The following is a 24,085-nucleotide window of genomic DNA, read 5'->3' on the forward strand; positions in this document are numbered from 1 at the left end:
GAGCAAGGTGAGATTCACGGATGAGCCAGGGCTTCGTCAGACACTCCCTCTGCAGCCTTTCCCCTCCTCTGCCTCTCAGCTGAGAGTTAGGGTGGCCGCGGGCCTTCCTGACCCCATGCCACACACCCTCGCAGCCCTGGCACCCAGCCGAGCTGGGCACAGAGCGGGCTTTCTGGAAATGACGCCCAAGGAGTCAGGCCTGTTTTGCTGCAGGGCAGGGATGCTGAGGGAGAACTCAGATTCTGCTTGGGAAATTCTTCAGTCAGCCTTAGGGCTGGCAGCTGGCCTTGTCCCTTCATGCTGGGTGACCGCAGGCACTGACGCTCCCTCTCTGGACCATGCTACTTCCCTCTGAGATGCGGCTGGCGATAAGGAGGACCGCCTCCTCTAGTCCTTGGGAGGATGAAGTAGGGTCCCGTGCACAGTGCCTGGAGGGGCTTGCCTCCTTCAGTCCCAGGGCAGGGGACTGCCCTCGGTGGCCCCCAGGTTCTTCTCTGAGCTTTGTTTCTCAAGTCGCTGGAAAAAGCTAAAGTATGGATGGGGGGGACAGGGGGAGATATAGGGGCCCTTAGGTGTATCCCCCCTTACTTCCTGCCTTTATCACTGCAGCATTGGCATCAGGAGAGGACAGGGGAGGACTTGGCCCTCTGGGGTCCCAAGGCCTGAGTCTGAATCCCAGCTTCTCAAAGGCCTGGGTCCCAGTCCCCACTCCTGTCCCCAACCTGCTGTGAGATCCATTTTCCCACCTGTAGTAAAGCGTCAATGACCCTGACCTGCAGGGTTGCTCTGAGGATTATGTGGGCTCAGACACATCTGCTCTGTGGCGCCTTGTGGGCCTCTGGTGGGAAAGCTGATCCCAGAGGCACCTGGGTGGCTCAGCCGGTTAAGTGTCTGCTTTTGGCTCAGGTCATGATCTCAGGGTCCTGGGATTGAGTCCTGCATGGGGCTCCCTGCTCAGCGGGGAGTTTGCATCTCCTTCTGCCTGTGTCTCGGCCTCATTCTCTCTCTCTCTCTCTCTCTCTCTCTCTGTCTCTCATGAATAAATAAAAAATCTTTAAAAAGAAAGAAAGAAAAAAAGAAAGGTGATCCCCTAGAGTTGCTGATGCTGGCCTATGGGCCTCAGGGGTGCAGAGAGCTGCCTGCGAGCAGCCACAGCCCTTCCTGGCACTGCCGGCCTTTGTTTATTGCCCCATTTCATTCTCGGTCACATTTCATATGACAACTTTATGGGCCCTCTCGGGGAGCCTCTGGCTTGCCTGTCAGTGTGGCGGGGCGCCTGTGGGCCAGGCTGGGCTCGGGCGGCCAGTGGTCATGAGGGCCAGGAGGAGGGAGGGTGAGGAGGGCCCGGCCTGCTGGGGCTGGACTCAGGATGCCTGTGTCCATATTGTCCATTTGTCTGTCCCTAGCCCTGCTCTAGTGGGCACAGTTCCCCCAGAAACTCCATTCTGGCACATAGTAGGTACCCAATAAATGAATGATTCTGTCTCCTTTTTTTGTTTGTTTTTTTTCTTTCTTACAGTTTTGAGAACTGAGGTCCTCTGGGTAGTTGTCTGACCTTTCTCCCTTCATGCATTCATGCATTCATTCACTCATTCAGCACATGCTGGGCAGTGCGGGGGTCCTGTGCTGGGGGAGCTCCCAGGCTGGGGGAGACAGACACCTTAGGTGGGTCATTATAACATGTTCCAGTGGGGCGACAACAGTGCTCAGAGACCATCAGGGGCCTTCCACCCTGGAGGGCTTCCACCCTGGCCGGGGCAGGGGAGGCATCTCCAGGCCCAGGGCCACCTGCGAGCTGGGACTCCAGGAACTGTGCCCCAGCGAGGGGGGAGGGCACATGTAAGTGTCCAGGAACAGCAGGAGGGGCCACAGTTGGGGTCCAGCAGAGCCAGAGCTGCAGACTCTGGATGCCCAGCCCGAGAGCCTGACGCTGCCCCATCAGGCACCCTGAGCGTGAGGGTTTCCTGGAGCCCCCCGGTGGCCCGGAGCCGGGAGAATGGGGTCCTTTGCCCTCCGCCAGAGACACCGTATATGTCAGGTGTCACAGCAGCAGCGTTCATCCAGCACCCACCGTGTGCCCGGTGTGCCCGGTGTGGTTCCAGCTGCCAGGATGGAGCAGTAAACCAAAGAGACTCCCGCCTCCGGCCTTTGGGGGCCTTACAGTCAGGCTGGGAGGGGGACAGTACGTGAGACAAGAGAGAACCTGTGAGTGTAAGCGGTGAGGAAAGAGCAGCAGGTGGAGAAGAGGGGGACAGACGAGGGGGACGAGGGGGCCGGACGGGAGAGGGAAGGCTCAGGCGGGACCGGAGCCAAGGCGGTGGGGGCTGGGCCGCGCTCGGGGCACACGGCGGGGAGACCTCGGAGGTGGGCAAGCCGCTGCTGCGGGCCGGGGGAGCCACCGGAGGCTTTTTTAAAAAATTGTGCTAAAATATCTACAACGTCACATTTACCATTGGAACCGTTTTGAAGTGTCCAGTTCAGTGGCATCCAATCCGTTCGGGTCGCTGCGCAGCCACCGCCACCATCCATCTCCAGAGCTTGGGCATCCTGCCCAGCTGAAGCTCTGGACGCTGCCCCCGTCCTGGCTCCCCAGCCCCAGGCAGCCACCCCTGCGCCTTCCGTCTCTGAGTCTGGCTGCCCCGGGGCCTGGTGGAGGCGGGATCCTCAGGTACTTGTCCTTTTGCTCCCGGCTTATTTCACTCAGCATCATGTCCCGCAGGTTCATCCTTGCTGGAGCTGGGTCAGAACCGCCCTCCTTTTAAGGCCGAAGACTATTCCGTAGTGTGGAGAGACCACATTTTGTGTATCCATTCATCACTGGAGGATTTGGAGCAGGCCATGACAGTAGGACCAAGCCAGAGCTGGGCTGAGTGAGGACCAAGGTGCCGGCGGGGCCACACTGGTTCTCTCTGCTCTGCTCACCCCCCCCCCCCAATACACACACACCCCTTGCCTCCCTCTAGCTCCAGTTCTGCCTTGGTTCCCCTGACAAGGAGTTGATCCTTCTACTGGTCCTCAAGGGGTGGTGCTCTCACTCTGGCAGAGACTGATGGGTGGCCTGCGGTCCAGTCCCTGCGGGTTTCCTGGAGGAGGCAGCCTTAAACCAGAGATTTGAAGATTAGAAGGGCAAGGAAGGCTGTGCAGAGGGAGAGAGGAGATGGGGCTGGATCAGAGGATCTGGGATGGAGACCTCAGAGGGGGAGGGAGCCGGGGGCTGGGCCGAGGCTGCCTCTGGTGGACAAGCCCCCTGAGGTCTGTCTCTGTGTCACTGGCTGCTGGGGGCAGAGGTCTGTCGGGAGCCAGTGAGGAAGGAGTGGAGGTGCAGGACTGATGGACAAGAGGTTACACGGGCCCGGGTGTGGGAACTACAGACCTTGCACCCACTGCATGATCTGATGAAGCTGCAAGAAGCATATTTAAAATCTTCCTGGGGGGGATCCCCGGGTGGCTCAGCGGTTTGGCGCCTGCCTTCAGCCCAGGGCGTGATCCTGGAGACCCAGGATCGAGTCCCAGTCGGGCCCCCTGCGTGGAGCCTGCTTCTCCCTCTGCCTGTGTCTCTGCCTCTGTGTGTGTGTGTGTGTGTGTGTCTCATGAATAAATAAATAAAATCTTTAAAAAATATAAAAATAAACTCTTCCTGGAGATGACAGGATTTTGAGCTCAAATATGAGAGAAGGGAGTGATAGTCATCGAGCACCTACTATGTGCCAGGCACCGGGCATGTGTTGCGTCTTCCCCAACGCCCTCTCTTTCTTACCTTTTTTTCATATAGAGAACTGAGGTTCAGAGAGGTCAAGCGCCTTGCTCAGGTCACACAGCTGGGGAGTAGAAGAAACAGGATTCGAACCCAGGCCTGAAGGCAAAGCCCTAGATGTTGTATTGAATCAGGGCCTGGAAGGTTGGGAAGGAGGCCAGGCCCTAGTCTTGGAGGGCAGACAAGATCTTCCAGGTCATCCTCTGCCTTTACCAGAAGCCAAACCCACTGACTCGGGCCAGGGCCCCAGAGCTGTTTCCTGCAGACCATGCCCGATAACAGCGCTTGGGGTTAATGACTACATTGTGCCCCTAATTAAAAACGAAAAGAAGAAGAGGTTGCATTCAATCAAGCCCCCTCTCCTTCTCCTGCAGAATCCTAATTTGTGGACACCGGTTTTAGTTGTCTTCCCAGTGAGCCCAGCCCTCGGCCCTGGGGCAGGAGAACGCAATCGCATCCTTCTCAAAAATCTATAATTATACCAGCTTCCCTGGAGACCGGCTGTGTGGAGTTACCTGAGCAGGGAAGGGGGCTCAGGACAGGAGGAAGTCAAAGAGGAGAGATGGATTTCATGTCCCAAACTCCGCAGGGATGCTAACTGGAGATGGGGGGCGGGGTGTCCGGGTGGCTGGAAGGAGGCACATGGAGGAGGCGATAGGAAAAGGGGCTGCAGGAGCAGGTCGAGAAGCTATGGGCTCCACTCTCAAGTGCTCTGGAACTGGGTTCAAATGTAATGGCTTCCTCTGCGGCCTTGGGCAAGTCCTTAGCCTCTCTGGGCCTCAGCTTCCCCACCTGAACAATGGGGTGATAATGATCACCGTTCCCCCACAGCATCATGGTGGGAGCAAATGCCCACGAAGAGCTCCGCACAGTGGCTGGCACAAAGCAGCTACTCTCTGTTTCTTAGACGTTATTACTGCACCATCATCATCATTAAACTTAGGTAAACCACCTCCCAGTTTCTGGTGTTGATGTCGTATCCTCTCTCACAGAGCCGGGACAGGGAGCTCCTGCCCATTAGAGGTACCTGCTTGTAGTGGAGGTGTGAGGAACTGAGCTCCCCGTCTCTGGAGGTGTGCAAGTGGGATGCAGAGCTGTGGAGCCAGGTGGCTGAACTTTTCCTGGTAATTCAGACCAAATCCTGATGAAGGCTGAGAGAGCTCCGGGTCTTGATCACAACTGCTGGTCAGACCGAGGTTCAGAATCCAGCTCTGTGTGACCTTGGGCGAGTCCTGCCTCCTTTTTGAGCCTCATTTTCCTCGTCAAATGTGGGTGAGCGGATTAGGGAGTATTAGAGACAGTGCCTGCATAGTGCTAGGCATGTAGTAGATGCTTCATAAATGGTATGGATTCTTTTTAAAAAACGGCAGAGCTCTCTGGCTTTCCCTCCTCCTTGTCTTGGCTCGCACGTGCCCTTCCCCGGCCTCTGCCTGTCAGGATGCACCCATCTCTGAGCCCTGCTGACACGCTCCTCCTTCCCCGAGTGGCAGTGACCCCTCCCCTTCCCAGTGCCCAGGAAGGACACTGCTCTTGGGATGCGCATCACTTTCTCCCTCAGATTGTCTGAGCTGGTGGGGTTCTCAGACCGTCGGGACTGACCCCCATTGTACAGAGAAGGGGAGAGATGCTCCCCAGGCCACAAAGCAAGCTCATTGGCAGAAGCAGGCTCAGTCCTCCGTCCCTGGTTCCAGTCTGTGCACCGGTGCTCACCTGCCTACGCTGTGTCTCTGCCAGGGGCTCCTCTAGGGACAGGGCCGGGGACAGACCTTCATGATGCTGCCCGTGAACAGAGAGACACAGGTTATGGCCTCAAATGCCCAGAACTTCGTTTTCCCACTTGTCTTGCAGACACGTTGCCCCCATCACTACTGAGGTTGGAGACAACAGGATCCTGGGGGGCCTAGGATCCTGCCCACCTTAACCTGGGCAGATCTTGGCAGGGTCTGAGGGGGTCAGAGAGACCCTGGGAGCAGAGTCCACCATGGGGGTGGCTGTAACCACAGATGACTCACCTGATTCCATGAGTTCTTGCAGCCAGATTTCTACCCATCCTCCTACCCAAAGTTCTTCCCCACTCTTGGCTCCAGACCATCTCCCCACCTGGGGCTGGGGGTGGGCAGGGAGCATAACACTTCCTTTGAGAAGTCTCCCCTGATTGCCTCGGGCTGGGTGAAATGCCTCCTCTGTGCTTGCCCAAGCCTTTGCGCTCCCCAGCCTGCCCCAGAGGACCCTGCAAGATGTTGGCCGTCTTAGACTGTTCCTTTTTAAGAAAGACCGCTACAGCCAGAAAGAGTTTATTTATTTAAGATATTTATTTATTCATGAGAGACACAGAGAGAGGCAGAGACATAGGCAGGGGGAGAAGCAGATTCCCTGCAGGGAGCCAATGTGGGACTTGATCCCAGGACCCCAGAATCACACCCTGAGCCAAAGAGAGACGCTCAACCACTGAGCCACCCAGGTGCTCCAGAAGGAGTTTAAATACTCTGGGAAGAACATGGCCTTGGGAGTCAGACAGGCCTGGGTTCAAATCCAGGCTCTGCTGTGTGGCCTTGGAAGGGCCACTGCGCGGCACTGGGCCTTGGCTGCCTCCTTTGAGCAATGGGGACACGTGAGCAGGAGAGGAGAGGAAGAGAGGAGATACACCTGCCAGGACATCCCCCACATGTGACAGCTGAGCACCGGGAATGTGGCTGGTCTAAATTGAGATGTGCTGTAATCGTGTAAAATACATGCTGGATTTTTAAAACTTAGCACAAAAGTGAATGTAAAATATCTCATTAATAATTGCTCTTACATGTTGAAATAATTTTTTTGATATCTTGGGTTAAATAAAATTCATGATTAAAATTAATTTTATCTGTTTAAAAAAATTTTTTTAAACTTTTTAAATGTGGCTACTAGAAAATTGCAAATTCCATGTGTGCCTCACACCCCCGGCTTATGTTCTGTTTCTGTTGGACAGCGCCCTCTAGAAGACCACTACTGGGATCAGGGGAGGGCTGCTCCCCCAAGTGTGTTTAGGGTCAGAGGGCCTGGCCAAGGACTAGGGGCCTGGGGCCTGACCTTGGTGTCCTCTGGCTGCTGTGTAACCCCAGGCCACTCTCTCTGAGCCTTGCTTTCTGTATCAGTAAAAAGAGCCAGGGTCCAAGATTGGGTTTTCAGTTTGGGGGTGTCCATGGGCAGGGGAGGCTGAGCCAGGGTGGATGGAGGCCTGGCCCCTCCCCTGATGGTGTCCCCACTCGGAGAGAGCCCATCTCTGCCCTTCCTGCCACCCACGAGACCCCCACATGCTGTTTCTCATTCTCCCGTTGGCCTGACATCCTTCCTCCACTCAAGCATCTCTAGGTGGAGGAGAAGCGCCGTGGCGGAGTCTCACAGGCCTGGGTTCAGGGGCCAGCTCCGTCCTTCCTAGTCTGTGATCCTAGGGGCCTTCTCCCAGGTGCAAGGGGGCCCTTTCTGATTCCTGTGGCTCAGCAGTGGCACCTGGAGGAGGTCACAGCTTTGTCCCTCTCACCGTCTCTTAGACAGCCAGGTCCCACTGCTGGCCGCTTTAGATCCAACTCTCCTCCTTCCCTCTTTGCAAGGGCCACTGGGTCCGGATCAAGGCAAAATCCAGCTGTCTCAGACACGGGGCCAAGCGCCCACCGTGATCACCTCTCAGCTCCGTCCTGGTGGCTCAGGGCCTCGTGGCCCACTGCAGTCCTGCGGGAGCTGGCAGGCTGGCACCAGGGAAGGTGAGGAGGGCTGGCCCAGGACTCCCAGGGTGGGGACCTCTCAGCTCTGGACCCTGCTTCACCACTGCCCAGTCATATTTGTTCATTCGTTCACTCAAAAAGTATTTACTGAGCACCTACTAGGTGCCAGGTGCTGCCCTAGGAGCTGGGGATACACCAACGGGTAAGACAGGCACAGGCACAGTCCCTGCCTCCTGGAGAGCAGACAATCAACAGACAAGAAGTGTATTCTCTGTGCTGCTCAGTACAGTGGCCGTTACCTACAAGTGGCTATTTATGTTTAAATTTAAATGAGTGAAAATGAAATAAAATTTAAAATTCAGTTCCTCATTCACACAAGCCACATTTCAAGTGCTCAGGAGACACACGTGGCTGGTAGTTTCTGGATTAGCTCAGATAGAGAACATTTTCCTCATTGCAGAAAGTCTGTCGATGGCACCAATAATGTATTGGAAGAGAATAGTGATTTGAAGCACTGGGTTTGGGGTGAGAGATGCAATTTAAATGAGCTGGTGAAGGTATGCCTCGTTGAGGAGGTGACATCTGAGCAGAGTCCTGAAGCAGAGGAGGTTGGGAGCTATCTGGGAATCTGGGGGGCGGGAGGAGACTGTTCCAGGCAGAGGGAATACCAAGTGCAAAGGTCCTGAGGTAGGATCTCAACTGGAATGTTCAGAGAACACCAAGGAGGCCATGATGGTGGGAACAGAATACGCAGGGGGAAAAGCAGAAGCGGGCACCCGAGGGGACAGGCCCAAACATGAGAGGCCTTCTCTGTCATGGGAAAGGCTTTGGCTTTTGTCCTCAGTGAGAAGACGCCATAGGAGAGTTTTGAGGAAAGGAGTCAGGATTGGTTTGTGTCTTGCCAAGATAACTCTGGCTGACAAGTTGCAAATATATTGTTGAGGAGGACGGGTGGCCACGGGGAGGCCAGTGAAGGGGCCACTGTGCTGTTGTGGGTGGGAGATGGTGGCGGCTGGCCCAGTGCAGGGGCGCAGTGCAGGGGCTGCGATTCTGGAGACTTCTGGAGGCAGCATCCACAGGGTTCCCCGCAGACTGAATCTGGGCTATAAGGGAGGGTGACAGGGTGGTCAAGGACGGCTCTACAGTTTGGGGCCTGGACCCTGGAAGGCAAAGGCGGGCATGAGCAAGGATGGTTCCCTCCAGGGGCCTGGTTTTGCCTCCCGCCCAGTGGGAATAAGGACAGTCCCAGCTTTCAGATCCACTGCAGATGGAGGCACCTGGCGCCTCACCGGGCACACGTTCAGTAATTCAAACAGCCGTTCTTATTAAACAGCAGGGACAGCGGCCTGTTCCTCCCTAACCTCAGAGAACGTGGGAAGTCTCCAGGGTCCCATAAACCTCTAATCTTGGGGATTAGGGACCTTGCAAACTTTCTCTTTGCCCGGAAACCAGTTACTGGAGTCAAGCTCCACATGGAAACCCTGTGTGTAGAGCAGAAACAGCAGAAGCTTCCAGATGGAGTTTGTCACTCCTGATGCTCTCAAAGCCCTCAGAATCCTGGGGCGGGTGGGAGGCAAGTGACCTCAGAGCAGGACCCCTACCTCCCAGCCCCGGACTCCCTCTTCCCCCTGCCCCAGCTGCAGGTGGGAGGGGACACACAGGAGGGACCGCTGGGGCTGGGTGGTGGCACTTCTGCCGTGGGAGACGGAGGCACCCTGCAGTCTGCAGCAGCCAGGTGGGGCACGGGGCGGGAGGGCTGACGGACACACATTCCCTGGGTGACCTGCACGTTGCCAGGCGTCTTTCCAGGGCGAGATAATCTCTCCTGAGAAGAGGAAAGAATTCTAATTACGTCTCAGGACAATATTTGTTTGGAGAGAGGAGAGACAGAACATATGGTGGGGAGGGGCACTGGCCAAATTAAGTGGGGATTTGTTTTCTCATTTACCTGGTGGCTTTGGGCGGGGCTCCTGCTGGGTCTGGGGAAGCGGGGCACTGGGGTTTTCCTGGGGAGCTGGGCCCTGCGGGGGACGGGAGGCGGGCGTGGCTGCCCTCAGAGGATGGAGAACGGGCAATCCGCTCGGCACACGCAGAGCACCTGCTAGGGGCTGGGGGTGGTGGAGCCCGCAGGAGCCCGCAGGAGCCCCGGGTCCCTGTTCTCAGGGAGCTCGGCAGGCAGTGCCTGCAGTGAACGATATGAGGTCGAGGTCGGGCAGGCAGGAGGTCGGGGTGGCAGGGACCCTACCCCGGGTGGTCACGGACGGCCTCTCTGAAGGGGCTAGTTAGAGCTTTGTGTGGCGTGAAGGAGCCAGCTGGGCAAAGAGAGCCCAAGGCTAGAGTATTCCAGCCACTGGGCACAGAAAGGGCCAAAGAGGGGGAAGCAAGGCGCGCTCACAGGACAGAGGAGACCAGGGGGACGTGGGCGGGCCCTGAACCCCAAGCCGGTGGGCTTTCTCCTAGGTGCATTGGGGAGCCAGGGCAGATTCTGAGCAGGGGTTTGGCCAGGTCTCACTCGGTTTTACAAAGACTGTGGCGCTGGCTGCTGTGCTCTGGGGTTGAGAATAACCTGGGAGGGAGAGCGGTGGGGGTGACTAGAAAAATCTGGAAGACTTGATGAACACGGCACCTCCTCCCTGGCCTCCCTGGCCTCCTTGCTCACGCCTTCCAACCCAGCCCTCCTCCGATCCCTCACGGCCCTGAGTGGGTCTCCCGTGGTGCCCGCGGACTCCGGGAGAGCGACCCAGTGTGGGGGGCGCTCCGGCCCCTGGACCTGCCCCTCTGGCCCCACGTGTCCCCAGCTGCTCAGCACACCCGTCCTGCGGCCTCCCCGGGCTCCTCCGGGGCCCCACCTGAAGCCAGGCCGTCCCCACTCACCACCCGGCCGCTCCTCCCCTTTCTCCACGCAGCCCTGTTCACAGAGACGCCCCACGACATGACGGCGCGGACGGGCGAGGACGTGGAGATGGCCTGCTCCTTCCGCGGCAGCGGCTCCCCGTCCTACTCGCTGGAGATCCAGTGGTGGTACGTGCGGAGCCACAGAGACTGGACCGACAAGCAGGCGTGGGCCTCGAACCAGGTACTGCCCCCGGGGAGCCACCCGAGCCGCTGGGAGAACCCGGGCCCCTGGGGCTCAGGCGCTTCTCTGCCCTCTGCGGGGGAGGCCGAGCTAGACCGAGCACTTGGGGTGACCACGGAGAGCACAGAGCCCCTCCCTCAGGGTACAGGTGGGGAAGCAGACCCGGTGGGCAACCCCGTCACTGCACACGCATTCACTGGAGCCCATGCTGTTGGTGCCCAGCGCACACACCTGCCACCAGCCCCACTGACAACCCCTGCAGCTCTGCCTGAGAGCTTCCCCTGGGCCACAGAGCCTGCAAGGCAGCCCGGCAGTGGCGGACACAGCTGGAGGCCACGGCCCCCCGCAACCTCCCGGGGTAACTGGAGAGCTCCACACTGTCCCCCTCGGGTGCCCCGGGGAGTAGGTTCCAGCTGCCCGCAGAGTCCCTGGCTTGAGAACGTGCCCACTACTGACTTCCTTCCCTTTGTGGTCTCACCGGCCCACGCCCCTACTGGTGTCCCCTGGGATCCCTGCCCAGCTAGACTAATAGCACTGGAATCTTTGTCTCAAGGTCTCCTGCTGGGGGAGCCCAAACGAAGACACTTCCATTCCTCCACTTGGGTAAATGCAAATAATATATAAATACATGCACCTCTGCGCACACGTTCACATATGAACACGGACATTTACACACCTGCAACACATTCTTGCGTGTTCATGAAGTAGCCTCTAACATATTCACGGATATGTATTAAAGACTTTCTTTTTTATTTTATTTTTAAAGATTTTATTTATTTATTCATGAGAGACACAGAGTGAGAGGCAGAGAGACAGGCTGAGGGAGAAGCAGGCTCCCCGTGGGGACCCTGATGTGGGACTCGACCCCAGGACCCCGGGATCACCACCTGAGCCAAAAGCAGATGCTCAACCACTGAGTCACCCAGGTGTCCCAAAGATTTTATTTATTTATTTGACAGAGAGAAAGAGCGCACAAGCAGGGGGAGCAGCAGGCAGAGGGAGAGGGAGAGGCAGGCTCCCACTGAGCAGGGGGCCCAATGCAGGGCTCTATCCCAGGACCCCGGGATCATGACTTGAGCCACAGAGATGCTTAATCGACTGAGCCACCCAGGCGCCCCTCACAAATACGTATTCAACTTTGTCTTGCTCCTGGGAGTGTCACCTCTCTTCAACGCTTGCAGCCTGCCTCACAGGGCTCAGAGGAGTCCACGGGGGTCAGAGGAAGTCCTTAGGCAGAGACCTGCAGGTATGTGCAACTGGAAGCATCTGGGGTCAGCCTGCAGGGTATAACACCATGTGGGCAGGACTCTGACAGGATTTGCCACAAACACACGATCATGGGTGTGAGACACCTCAAAATGCAAACACATTCACAGAGACACAAGGGTAGAGACAGACATTCCAACAGACACACCAGGCAGGCTCACCCACCCCCACAGATCCCTAAATACCCACATATCTAAATGCATAGCACATGCAGTTTTACAGGCACCCTCTTCATCTTCTTTTGCTCTGACTCACCCCCACCCTGAGATGACACAGAGCTGAGGGACGCCCGACTCCAGACCCCAGAGCATCACTTGTCACAGCTACAATCTTAGCTATTGTCCATACTCCCACCCCATGATGCTAACGCCTTGTCTCTGCTCTCTCTGCCCCTCCCGCTCCCTCCCAACAGCTAAAAGCATCTCAGCAGGAAGACACAGGGAAGGACGCCACCAAAATAAGTGTGAGTTTTGGTAATGACTTCTTGCAACGGCTCTAATGGAGGACACAGCTGTAATTTAAAAAAAAAAAAAAAAAAAAGGTCCAGTTCAGCTGGCAGCTTGGGCACGAAGATGGAGAAGAAAAAAGAAAGGGGAAAAAAATGGCCTCATTCTGTTTTTTAAAAGATGCAGATTTTTCAAGTTCATTGAATGACAGGCACAAAAAAAAAAAAAAAAATGACAAGGGGAGAGAAGACACATTCTCTCCTGTCAGGGCCAAGGCTGTGTGTGGTCTGGATGCTTTGTGTCTGTCTCAGCAGCATTTTTAATTTGGGGAGCTAACAGGGTCTGATGTGACTAAGCTGGCTTTCTTCGGGCCATCATGACTGTGGTGGCATGTCACGGTCACTTGGGTCATGTGGCTCCTGTGGGTGAGGTGGGGCGGGAGACCTATAGCCAAGGGACTTCAGTACTGGCCGGTCTTATGCCTGGACTCATTTTATCATTGCTACAAAGCCATAGGGAACAGCCAAGTGTTCGCCCTTTTTCCAGGTAGGGACTGAGCCTGAGGCCTGGAGGGGTCAGAGATTGACTAGAGGCCATGACGTGGCTGAGCTGCCTGACTTTAGGGCTTGAGTGCCTTGTCTCCAGACGCTGCTAGGGCCGCATGTGGGGACTCAGGGGACTCAGGAAGTGCCAGTTTTTGTGGAGGAGGAACACCCAAAGTTGGGCCTGGGAGAGGCCAGCACGATTGAGAAGGGAGGCGGAAGGGAAGAGCATGCTGAGCACAGGGGACAGGCCTGGAGACATGTGTGGCCCTAGGGCTGGGCTGGATGGGTGCCTGGGGCATCAGGTCAGCCTGGCAGGAGGCTAGTAAGTCCGCTAGTGACATCAGAAGTGCAGGTGCCCACAGGGGTATGAGTGTGTGTGTGAAGGGAGTGACCTCCAAATTCACTCTTCTCTGCTGATTCCTCCACAGCTTCTCAAGGGTTTGTGAGGGAGCTCCGGGCCCCAAGGCCAAGGAGACACAGGTGCACCAAGGAGCCTTGCCCTAGAGCAGAAATCACAGTGCAAAGAGTGAGCACCATCAGCAGGCATGAGGGAGGGTGCCATGCTGGGCACTGAAGATGGGGGAGCGGAGGCAGGGAGGCCAGGGAGGAGGCTCCTGCAGCCACCCTAATGGGAGGTGGGCAGATTACAGAACAAGGACCTTTATTTTTTTTAATATTTTATTTATTGGGGCACCTGGGTGGGTAAGTGGTTGAGTAACTGCCTTTGGCTCAGGCGGTGAACCTGGAGTTCGGGGATCGAGTTTCTCATATTGGGCTCCCCGCGGGAAGCCTGCTTCTCCCTCTGCCTGTGTCTCTGCCTCTCTCTGTGTGTCTCTCATGAATAAATAAATACAAATTTTTAAAAAGATTTTATTTATTTATTAGAGAGCAAGCAAGAGAAGGAGCAGGGGAGGGGCCAAGGGAGAGGGAGAAGCAGACTCCCTGCTGAGCAGAGAGCCTAGTGTGGGACTCTATTCCAGGTCCCCGGAATCACCACCCAAGCCCAAGGCAGACACTCAACCAATGAGCCACCCAGACACCCCTGGGGAACAAGGGCCTTTAAAGCAACATTTGCGTAGTCTGACCCCTCCAGGGCCCTTCACAGCTGGGGTCTGGCAATTCAAGCCTCTTCCAGATTAGGGCAGCTGCAGCTCCCCCTCTACCCCTGCCCCTCACCCTCACCCTCTGCCAAGGGCACATCCATATGCAATGCCCCATTTCTTGCCCAAACACCCACCAGTTAAACCTGGGTAGATAGAGATCTGTGTATATATTAATACACCTGCAACTCACTCTCCTATGATTTTGTGTGCGGTTTAAGGAGTGTCTCAGGCAAAGGGAAGAATAATCTAATTGACTTAGAGGATTAGAATTCGAGGCTGCTAGGCCCCACGTGAGGGGAATGCGAAGATGCAAATTAGTTAAATAAAATAAATGTGCTCAGCGTGATTATGCCATCACTCCCCGCCCCCAGCCCCTGCAATTCCTGCACCAGCTGGGGCTCCAGGGGTCTGGTGAGGAAACTCACAGCCATCGGCTACCTCCTTGTCCAGACAGGATCCCACACATGACAGTTCTTAAATGCACACAGAGCTCGCCGACGCCTATAAGCAGATGCACAGCCCGGTTTCCCGCGGGCTAGAAGGCTCAAACTTTTCTCCATGGCCCTTCAAGGCTTTGCTCAACTCATTCTGCTCACCGTCTGGGCTGTCTCATCTTGCTTGACCTGGCTCCCCTTCCCGTCCCAACTCTGGCTGCTTTTCTCCCTTCCCATCCCTGCCCACCGCCTGGCCTTTGCACGGGCCAGTTCCTCTGCCCAGAAAACTCTCCCTCTCTCTTCCTTCAGAGCTCAGCTCAGGAAGCGCCCCTTGACCGTGTGGCTCAGCCGGCATCCCATTTCCCTGCTGCCTGTATTTCCATACGCAATCATCCATGTGTGTGTTTGTTTCCTATCTGTCCCCCCACACTCCCAGACTCAGTGGGGCTGGGACTGTGCCTGCCTGATTAACTGTTACGTTTCCAGAGCCTAGCGCAGCGCCTGGCACATAGTAGGTGCCCAATAAATAATTGAATGACAGTCACACACATCCAGGCCAACTGTGGTATAAGCCCAGACACAGATTTTGATACACGGACATGCCAACATGATGTGCATCTGTGCCTGTACTTGTATGTATACGGGTGACATGAAGGCACAACGTGGCTCGTGTGGAAGCCACAAGGTGGCTCATGGGGCCTAGAACCCAGGCCCTATATCTGTAGGAGCCAACTGAGCCAGGCAGGAATTCAACCCAGTAGGCTTCTGTCTTCTAAAAGTCCTGATTGCAGTGGGCAGCTCCTGATTTTTAACTGTTGGAACCTAATTTGAACAACACTGTGGGAGCTAAACAGCATAGCACACTGGCTCGGCGGCGTGGGTGCTGTGGGATCCCAGGTTCTGGGGGAGGGAGTACCATCAGCTTCCAGGAGCCTGGTGTGGAAGGGCTCCATGACCTGCTGGGGCTGCCATGGTAACCCCGGGAAGGATCAGGGTTGGCAGTGCGGAGGACACAGTGGGGCCAGCACCTAGCATCCCTCAGCCAGAATGCCTTGTAACAGTGGTTACTAGAGTGAAAACTTTATATGGATTTGTGAATCACAAGACTCCTATTCCCAGCAGGTGGGGGATAGCTGGAGCATGAAGGGAGGCCCATCTTCTCTGCGGGAAACAGGCGAGGGAATCAAAAAGCTCAGAATCCTGTAGGGAGATCAGTTATGTAGTAGGACAGGCATCTGTGATAAAATAATAATAATAATAATAATAATAATAATAATAATAATACTAAAGCGGCTAACATTTATTGAGTGCCTGCCATATGCCAGGAACCATGATGAGCACTTTATATTACAGGAATTATCTCATTTCACTTGGGACCTGGGGAAGGACCCCTGGCCTAAAAACATCTTTCTTGGTAACTGGCATATGCCAAGGGTTTCACCTTCGGAGCCTCATTTCTGTGGCTCAGACCACTTATTTTTCTTATTGACTGTTCTCAAGTTCTGGAAGTTTTTCCTTTGATTTAACTGAAGTTCTCTGTTTTAGAGTTTGGGTTAATTTCCCCTTAACCAGTTTTGCAAGCAGAAGTGGTTCCCAACTTCCTAATTTGAAGGCAAGCTGAAATTCACCCCCTCAACCTGCTTTACCTGCCTTCATCGTATAGCTGCTTTAGTGGGGAAGAGCCCTAGACCCCCAGGGTCCCCATATACATGTGGCCCAGTGCTCTGGCCCATTCATCCTGAAGCCTGCACCCCTTCCAGCCAGGCCCCAAAAGCTAGGTACAGCCCTGAAGGGCATCAAGAAGCATCTGCAGCCTCCCTCTGGAATCTCCACGAAATCTCCATGAATGGCTATAAGACAGGCCTGTTTGTTAGATCAACCAAGTGGTTCTGCAGGCCAAGCCCCTGCCAACCCTGGCCAGTGGCTCTGCATGTGTGGTGCACATGTGGACCTGGGTGTTTTGGTGGAGGGCTGGGACAGCTGGAGTGGTGCACAAAGTCTGCATCCTTCACAAAGGATTAACAGGCCAAGTGGTGGCTCATGGTTTATTATGATTTTTATTTTCTGCTATCGGTGTTTCCATCTTAAAATTCCTGCAGTGGTCCACAGTATACATAGGGCATCATGTTCTGAGCTCCTCCAGGGAGGGGAGATTCACATGGAGCCAAAACCACTCCATCCATCTCAGGAATGCCTGAAGCATCCCTAGAGAGGTTGAGGGCCTTGAAGATGCCTCTCAGAAGGCCATGGTCATACACACTTGGTCCCTGTCCTCAGGTGCTCCCAGGTCAGTGTGGGAGATGAATATTAACCCAGTCATCACCCATGATAAGAAGTAAAATGACAACTGTGACCACAAAATGAGGAGAGCTCCCTGGGAGTCTGAGCCAGTGACAGAAGACCTGGCCTAGTCTGGATGGTCTGGAGGGCTTCCTGGAGAAGGTGCTATTTAAAGTAAGCACTGAAGTATAGAGGTGTTGACTAGGAGTGAGGGATCTCGGCTGGGTATGCGTGTTGGAGGAACTGCAGGAGGCTAGTGTGGCCAAGGGGCAGGTGGGGATGAGACCCCAAAGGGCCCAGTCAGCCACTGCCAGGAGCCATCGAAGAAAGAGGCCCTAAGTCGGGGGCATTGTGTGACCCTAGTCAGTGCAAGGGGGATGGACTCTGGAAGGAAGAGGAGAGGCCCAGTGATATTCAGAGGGAAGATCAGTGGAATTCTGGAATTGATTGTGCCAGAATGCAGAAGGAGCAGGGCAGTGATGATTTGGGAGGGTCTGGCTGGTGTGGGTGAGGCCTTCTGGGGTCCAGATTCAGAAGGACCCTGAGCTGGATTCTGGACACAAGGGTGGGGGCAGGGATGGGGGTGCTGGTGGAAGTGTCTGGGTGCTGCTGATGGAGGGCCTGGGAGTGGCAGGGCTCAGAGCTGGCCCTGGCCCGGGGCAGGGACCATCTGACCCCTAAGCCCCACCCCAACGCCTTCCTGGGGCCACCCTGTCTGTCTCAGGCTCAGCCACGAGCCTACACGTAGGAGAGGTCTGGCACCATGGACATGCATCAGCACCACTCATTCTTCCTGGCCTGGCTCTGGAGGAAGATCCCAGCCGTGAGGGGCCAGGGGTGCCCCTGCCATGCCCAGAAAGGCCTGGGCCGTGAGTGAGTGGGGAGGAGGCTGAACTTGGTCATGGCATGGACTCGCCTTGTCTCTTTCAGCATAATTAGGTGCTTAATTGCACTGCTAAGGCCTGTCGATGCCTGTGCCGAGGTGATTATGATTTACAGCCAGGCCGAGGCGCAGGGGTCTCCTCTCGTCCTGGCCTCTCTGGTCTCATTGGAGGCCCAGTTGGTGAATGAGGAAATTCCAAGAGGCTGCTCCCTCCACCCCTTAGAAGCTGGAGCAGGATGTTGGACTCCCTCCCACAGGATTTGCCTCTGAGGATGGGCTGGGCTCCCCAAGCCAAGGAAGGCTGGGCACATAGGCAAGGATGTAGGATGGGGTGAAAAGGTAGCCCTGTGGTTTATTGGTCATGGGAGGCTCCCCATGTCTCTGTCACTGGCTGAGTGGCCTTGGGCAAATCACTTTACCTCTCTGAGCCTCAGTTTCCTGAGGCTATCTTGGCAGGGCCTATATCACAGGGTTACTGCAAAGCTTAAAAAAGATATATGAAGCTTTTAGCACATCATCTCACGGTGATCAAGTGCTCTATAAACACTGGCCGCCAGCACTACTCTTATTGCTGTTACAGGTTTTTCACTCCAGATCGTGCTGAAAGGGGTAGACACCAGGGCTGGCGAGATCCTTGTCTCATGCGTGACCCTCCCTGAGGTGCTGGGTTCGGTGTGGGGTCTGGGTTGTCTGCGAGTCCATGCAGCACCGCCTGGGGTCTGGCTGGTTCACAGCTGTGACCTCAGCACCCAGCTCAGAGCAGGCCCTCACTAAGTGTCCACCAAATGCATGATGAATGCGTCCCAGGAGCCTGGGTGCTGGTGACTGGTCAGGATCAGACCCAGCCTCCCAGCACCCTCCCCGACTCCTTCCTCCTCTCTCAGAGAGGAAGGGCTCTCCTTCTGAAGGCCACCAGGTCTGCTGGCGGAGGGGGCGACAGGGTGCTGGAGGGGGAGCAGACTGCTGGGAGAGGGCCGGTCTAGGGTCTAGGCCGGGCCTCGGGTCTGGGGGTGGGAGGGGTGGGCTGTGTCTGGTGCTCCCTCCTTAGGAGCGGCTGCTCCCAGCGCTTCGCATTATTACTCCATTAGCGCCTTGTAGGGTTGACAAATGAAGGATAATTAATATCCGTGAGGGAAACAGATGTTGAGGTAATTCGCTCCCCGCTGTGCATTTGCAACAGCATCTCCTAACTCGCCTGAGAGCATGGCAGGGCCACAGGGCGTCCCGGTGCCCTTGGTCAGAGGTGATGGAACCAGCAGGGCCTGCGGCTTCCAGCTGGGCCCAGCCTGGAGCCGGGCAGGGAGGCTGGTTCTCAGCCCCACACCAGGAAGGGGCGGCTGGGAGAACTTCCTGCTCTTCCTACTGGGCACTCTGCCTGTGTCCCACCTCGTGCCTCCTGCTCTACCACAAGCCCACGTTTTCCGGCTTCACGGGGGTGATGACCAGCTGGAAGGCTCAGACGGGCCAGGCTCCTTGCTGCTGCCCACCTATCTTCCCTCTTCCCTTCTGGAGCCTGGGAAGGGCCCCCCTCTGGCTTTGCCAGCACCGGTCACCCAGCAGGACCCTAGAATGAGTCCATTCATTCAACAAATGTTGCCGTTGTTGTTTACAGGGCACAAGACCCTAGATGGTCACTAAGATGAACAAAAGGGGTGTCATCCCTGTCCTCGTGGTGTTTATAGTTTGGCCAGGGAGAGAAACAGAAATCAAGCCAACAGATGAATAAATGGTCTTCAACGGTAATGACTGCTAGGAGATGCACAAGGGGTTGTGATGGAGGGCTTCTTGGAGGAGGTGAGGTTGAAAATGAACAGGAGTCAAGCGGATGAAGAGAGATGGGCAGAGAGACCAGCATATGCAGAGGCTGTGAGGTCAGAAAGAGCTTGGCATTTGGGGGAAATGAAAGGGGTCCGGAGATCTTGTAAGTCACGTGTGTGTGTGTGTGTGTGTGTGTATGTGGGCGCGCATGCGCACCCAGCACAGGTTCAGGCACATCTGCAGTGAACGCACCCCATGGAGACTCTCCTCTTTTGCATCCCAGCCTCCTTACTGCAAAGGTGACCAGCAAGAGCCTCCTGCTCCAGGAGCTGGGGCTTGACAAGACAGTGACAGCTGGTTTTCCATGCCTGCCCCCTGCTCTGGGGGAGAGGGGCCCGAAGGGCTCAGGGCAGAGGCTGCAGGTCTGAGGTCCACTCGGCTCCAGGCTGGGCCTGGAGAGCCTGCAGTGATGCTGACTGGTGGTGAGGTCAGTGACAAGGGGCTGGGGGCTGAAATCCCCGTTCTGTCTAGGCAGGGTGGGGGCTACAGGAGGCAGGGCGGGGTCCTTTCGGCTGTAATTAAGAAGGGGTCAGGGAAGGATGGAAACCCCTTCCCACCTCTCCTCTTCAGGCTGGACCCCTCTCTTCTCCCTTTCTAACTTCCTGTGTTGAATTGTGGACTCACAGAAAGTTACGACGGTAGATCATAGGGTCCCCTGGGCCCTTTCCCTGGCTTCCCCAGCGATAAACCTTATAAAAATATCCAGCTGCTTTTTCTCTTCTCATTGAAAAAAATTCTTAGCTTTATAGTAGCTTTATAGTCGCCGCAGGTTTATTCATAAGAGCTATGATCTGGAAACTACCCACATGCCCATCAACAGGTGGTTGGATAAACAAATTGTGCAGTATTTCTATGATGGAATACTATTCAGCAGTGAAAAAGCACAAACGGAGCTGTGCAACCACAGGAGCAGCCTCACTGATTTTCCCTGGTGGGAAAGAGGCCACACACAAAAGAGCAAAAGAGTTCAAGAACAGACAAAACTAATCTACAGTGATAAAGTCAGGGTAGGGGGGTACTGATGACAAAGGGCCACAAGGGTGTGGTCTGGAGGGTTATACGTGGCCCGTGCTTTGCTCTGGGTGGTGCTCACGAACACAGTTTTGTCAAACTGTATGCACTTTACTGCATACAAGGTATATTTCAATTTTATTTTATTTTGCTTTTTAAAGATTTTATCTATTCAGGAGAGAAACACAGAGAGAGGCCGAGACACGGGCAGAGGGAAAAGCAGGCTCCCCATGGGGAGCCCAATGGGGGACTTAATCCCAGGACCCTGGGATCACAACCTGAGCCGAAGGCCGATGCTCAACCACTGAGCCACCCAGGCACCCTATATTTCAATTTTAAAATAAAAATCAAAAAACTGAATCAAATCAATAAACAAGCAAAGAGTCAAAGTACAAAGACAAATATTACAGACGCTCTTGCTCCCAGCAGCCGGTGTGGAGTTATTAGTATCCTGCTATATTTGTGATCAGCCTTCTTTTTTGTTTGTTTGTTCAAAGCAGCAGAACATTTCACACTAAGCTGAGACTTAACTGAGGTCTCTCCTAGGTCCCTGCCCCTCCCCGGGCTCCAGCCCAGACACAGGCACTGCTAGGAGGCCACCGCATTCCCTCCTGGCTGTTTTCACACTTGCACAGATGTGTCTCCGAAGCCAGGACGGAGTGTTTTTTGCAGGAGCTCTGCAGTGAGATCACTCTCTCCCTGCGTGTCGCTGAGCCCGGCTCTGGCTCCGGCTTTAACTGCTGGCCAGTATTCCATCAAATCCACTGCCTGCCGTCCACTTCTTTGTCCTGTTGATGGACACTGAAGTGGGGTCTACTTTTTTGCTATTTGACTCACTTTCCGGCAAGCCCCCAGCGCCTCTGTGGGAGTGTCTCTGGGGCCCCAGGGTACAAGTGGGCTCCCAGGACCTGTGCTCTCCCTCTTCCCAGCTGCCGCCTGCTGGCCAGGTCACGGTCTCTCTGTCCCCCTCCCCAGGTGGTCAAGGTGGTGGGCAGCAACATCTCCCACAAACTGCGTCTGTCAAGGGTGAAGCCCACGGACGAAGGCACCTACGAGTGCCGTGTCATCGACTTCAGCGACGGCAAGGCCCGGCACCACAAGGTCAAGGCCTACCTCCGGGTGCAGCCCGGGGAGAACTCGGTCCTGCACCTGCCCGAGGCCCCGCCCGCCGCGCCCGCCCCGCCGCCCCCCAAGCCGGGCAAGGAGCTGCGGAAGCGCTCGGTGGACGAGGAGGCCTGCAGCCTCTAGACTGATGCCTACCCGGCCAGCCCCCGCCCCGTGCCCCTCAGCTGTACAGAGTGCATGAGGAGCCGCTGGACCGCTGGGGACGGGACTGCCTGGGTCCAGCCGCCTCCCCGTCCCCAAGACTGCCTGCGGCCACCACGTCGGCCCTCTGCCCGCCACTCCCTTGCTCAGCATGTAAGCCCTGCCCAACCCTTCCTTTTCAGACCCCTGCGGTGACCTGGCTCGGAGAAGGTGGCCCCGCGCACCAAGGGGACAACCACCCCGAATGCTGGGGCGGGCACCACGCCGGGGCCAGGCTGCCTCTCTGTCACCAGCTTCCGTGGAGTCCAGTGTTTTGCGTTGCTTGCTTGTCTCCCATCCTGTCCCGAGCCGGGGCCTCCCAGCCTTACTCTCCCTCCTGCCCCGTCATCCCCCGCTTGAACCCGGGGGAATGGACTGTGACCCCTCCCCGAATCTGGACTTGAATCTTCTGAGCAGAACTAGGGCCTCTACCTTGGCGAAAAACTGGGGCACAGAGCCCCCAGGAGAGCCTTGCTCTGGGCCCATGGCCTAAGAACAGAGTCACTTGCAGGGGGCCTGGGAAGAGAGGGAGACACCCCACTGCCTCCTGGGGGGGTCCTTCATGTTCAGCTTCCTTATACCTAAGAAACGGCTCCCTGTCCCACCCTCTGCAGAGGTGGGGGGACCAGGAATCTGCCCATTCACATGGCAAGTCTGAAGGAGGGCCTCTCCCCTCTGACCCAGTGGCCCTATGCAGAGTTTTGCACCAGCAGGACCCCTTCGAGGGTCTTCGAGGCTCTTCCAGGAGCCCCCCTCTGCCAGCTTCCAATGTCCCAGCCCCCTCCTGGGCTCATGTCACACCCACCCAAGGGCCTGGGGCTGTTGGGAGCCAAAGGCCCCCCAATACCAATCCCTTCACAATTCCTGATTAGGGGGACACCCACCCCCTGGTAATTTGTAAATATTTCTATTGGGCCCAACACCCCCTGGGAACTGGCTCAAACCTCTGGCCGCCCCTCAGTGATGGAGTTGGGATGTGGGAGAGGCCGAGGGCTCTGCCCAGGAGTGTGTGGGTAACCCTGTACACATGATCCAATCTGTGACTACCAGCCAACCTGAATAAAGCGGTTTAAAAAAACCTTGGGCAGTGTCTTTCTGGGGCATTTTTGTGTGGAGCAGTGTGGCGGGGGAGGGGCCAGCTCACACCCACCCTCACTCAGCAGCTTCTCACTCCTGCTCTCTGCCCCCCAAAACACAGACCCAGAGCTGGCTGGGGCACAGAGAGAGGACGAAGGGAAACCAGCCTCTGTCCAGTTACCAAGAGCTTGAATTCTTAGGTTTTGAGATAATCACACCTACAGAGGAGTGCATAAGACATGTCTATACTGTTTTGTCAATAAATATGTTATAAAGCAAATAAAGATGAGCCGGCACCTCCCAACAGCACTCCAGAACAGAACCCCCCAGCCCAGCCCATGTGTTTTCCTGACCAGACCCACTCTCCTCCTTCTTAGAGAGTAACCACCACCCTGGCGTTTAAGGAAAGCACATTTTTCATGTTCTCTTTACAGCTTTACTACTTCCATGTATGTCATCTTAAGCAATAGAGTTGAGTTTTGTCTATCATTTAGAACTTTATATGCATGGAATCCTATCACATCCATCCTTGCATGTACCACTCTGCTTGTGAGATTCATGCATGTTGTTGCATGTCTGTAATTTGTCCATTTTTATTACTGCATGAATATCCCACAATTTAACTTATTTATTCATTCTATTGACAAGAATTTGTGTTCCCATCTGGGTGCTTGGCAACATTGCCGAGGGCATTCTCGCCCTTGTCTCCTGGTGCACCTGAGCATGAGATTCTTGGGGTGTGTTTGTTGGGTCGGATGTTTAGGCACGGCATGTTCGGGAACTCGTCTGCCCCTATCAGGTATCACCAGCACCTTATTACAGCTGAGGGAGCGGCTTCAGAGGGGTTAAGTAGCTTGCTTGAGGTCACTCAGTTGTTGAACTCTGCTCTGCTGGATATGGATCACCTCCTCACCCACTGAACATCACCACCTCTCCCATAATGCCTTGGGCTTGGATTCCCCTTGGTTCATCCCAGACAAGACTCCCACCTGCCACAGTCCTGCTGGGAACCCACCTGAGGGCATGTCCTTCTGGGGGGCTTTTAGGGGAAACCCTCACAGCCAGCACACCCAGCTTGTCCCTCTCCTGTACCCACAGGAACCATCACCCCACCCCCACATTAGCCCATCCTCGAGCCCCCCTGCAGTCAGACTGAGTGAACCTCCCTCAAGGGCAGGGACTGTATCAGTTCTCTGAAGCAGGGAATCAAGTCAGGGGAAGGGTGGGTTGGAGACCGGCTGACTGGCTGAGGACATGAATAAATCAAGCTATTAAGCAGGGCTGGGGACCCACTGCCAAATCCAGGTGTCCCTGCGCTGGAAGGTCAGTGACCTGTGGTCCTGTAGGGCAGCAGCCAGCCTTTTTTTTTTTTTTTTTTCAACAAATATG

General features: G+C 55.6%; 1 protein-coding gene across 1 annotated transcript in view; it reads left to right on the forward strand.

Annotated features, from left to right (window-relative positions):
* Positions 1 to 22,713, forward strand: part of VSTM2L (V-set and transmembrane domain containing 2 like) — a 36,843-nt gene extending 14,130 nt beyond the window's left edge. Inside the window, exons 2-4 of the mRNA XM_072800988.1 lie at positions 10,359 to 10,528; positions 12,207 to 12,257; positions 21,290 to 22,713. Of these exons, the coding sequence (XP_072657089.1) occupies positions 10,359 to 10,528; positions 12,207 to 12,257; positions 21,290 to 21,562 (494 nt within the window). The 3' untranslated portion in view covers positions 21,563 to 22,713. The remainder of the gene's footprint in view (positions 1 to 10,358; positions 10,529 to 12,206; positions 12,258 to 21,289) is intronic.
* Positions 22,714 to 24,085: the final 1,372 nt, after the last annotated feature.

This window comes from Canis lupus, chromosome 26 (genome assembly GCF_048164855.1).
Source record: "Canis lupus baileyi chromosome 26, mCanLup2.hap1, whole genome shotgun sequence".
NCBI classification, from domain to species: domain Eukaryota; kingdom Metazoa; phylum Chordata; class Mammalia; order Carnivora; family Canidae; genus Canis; species Canis lupus.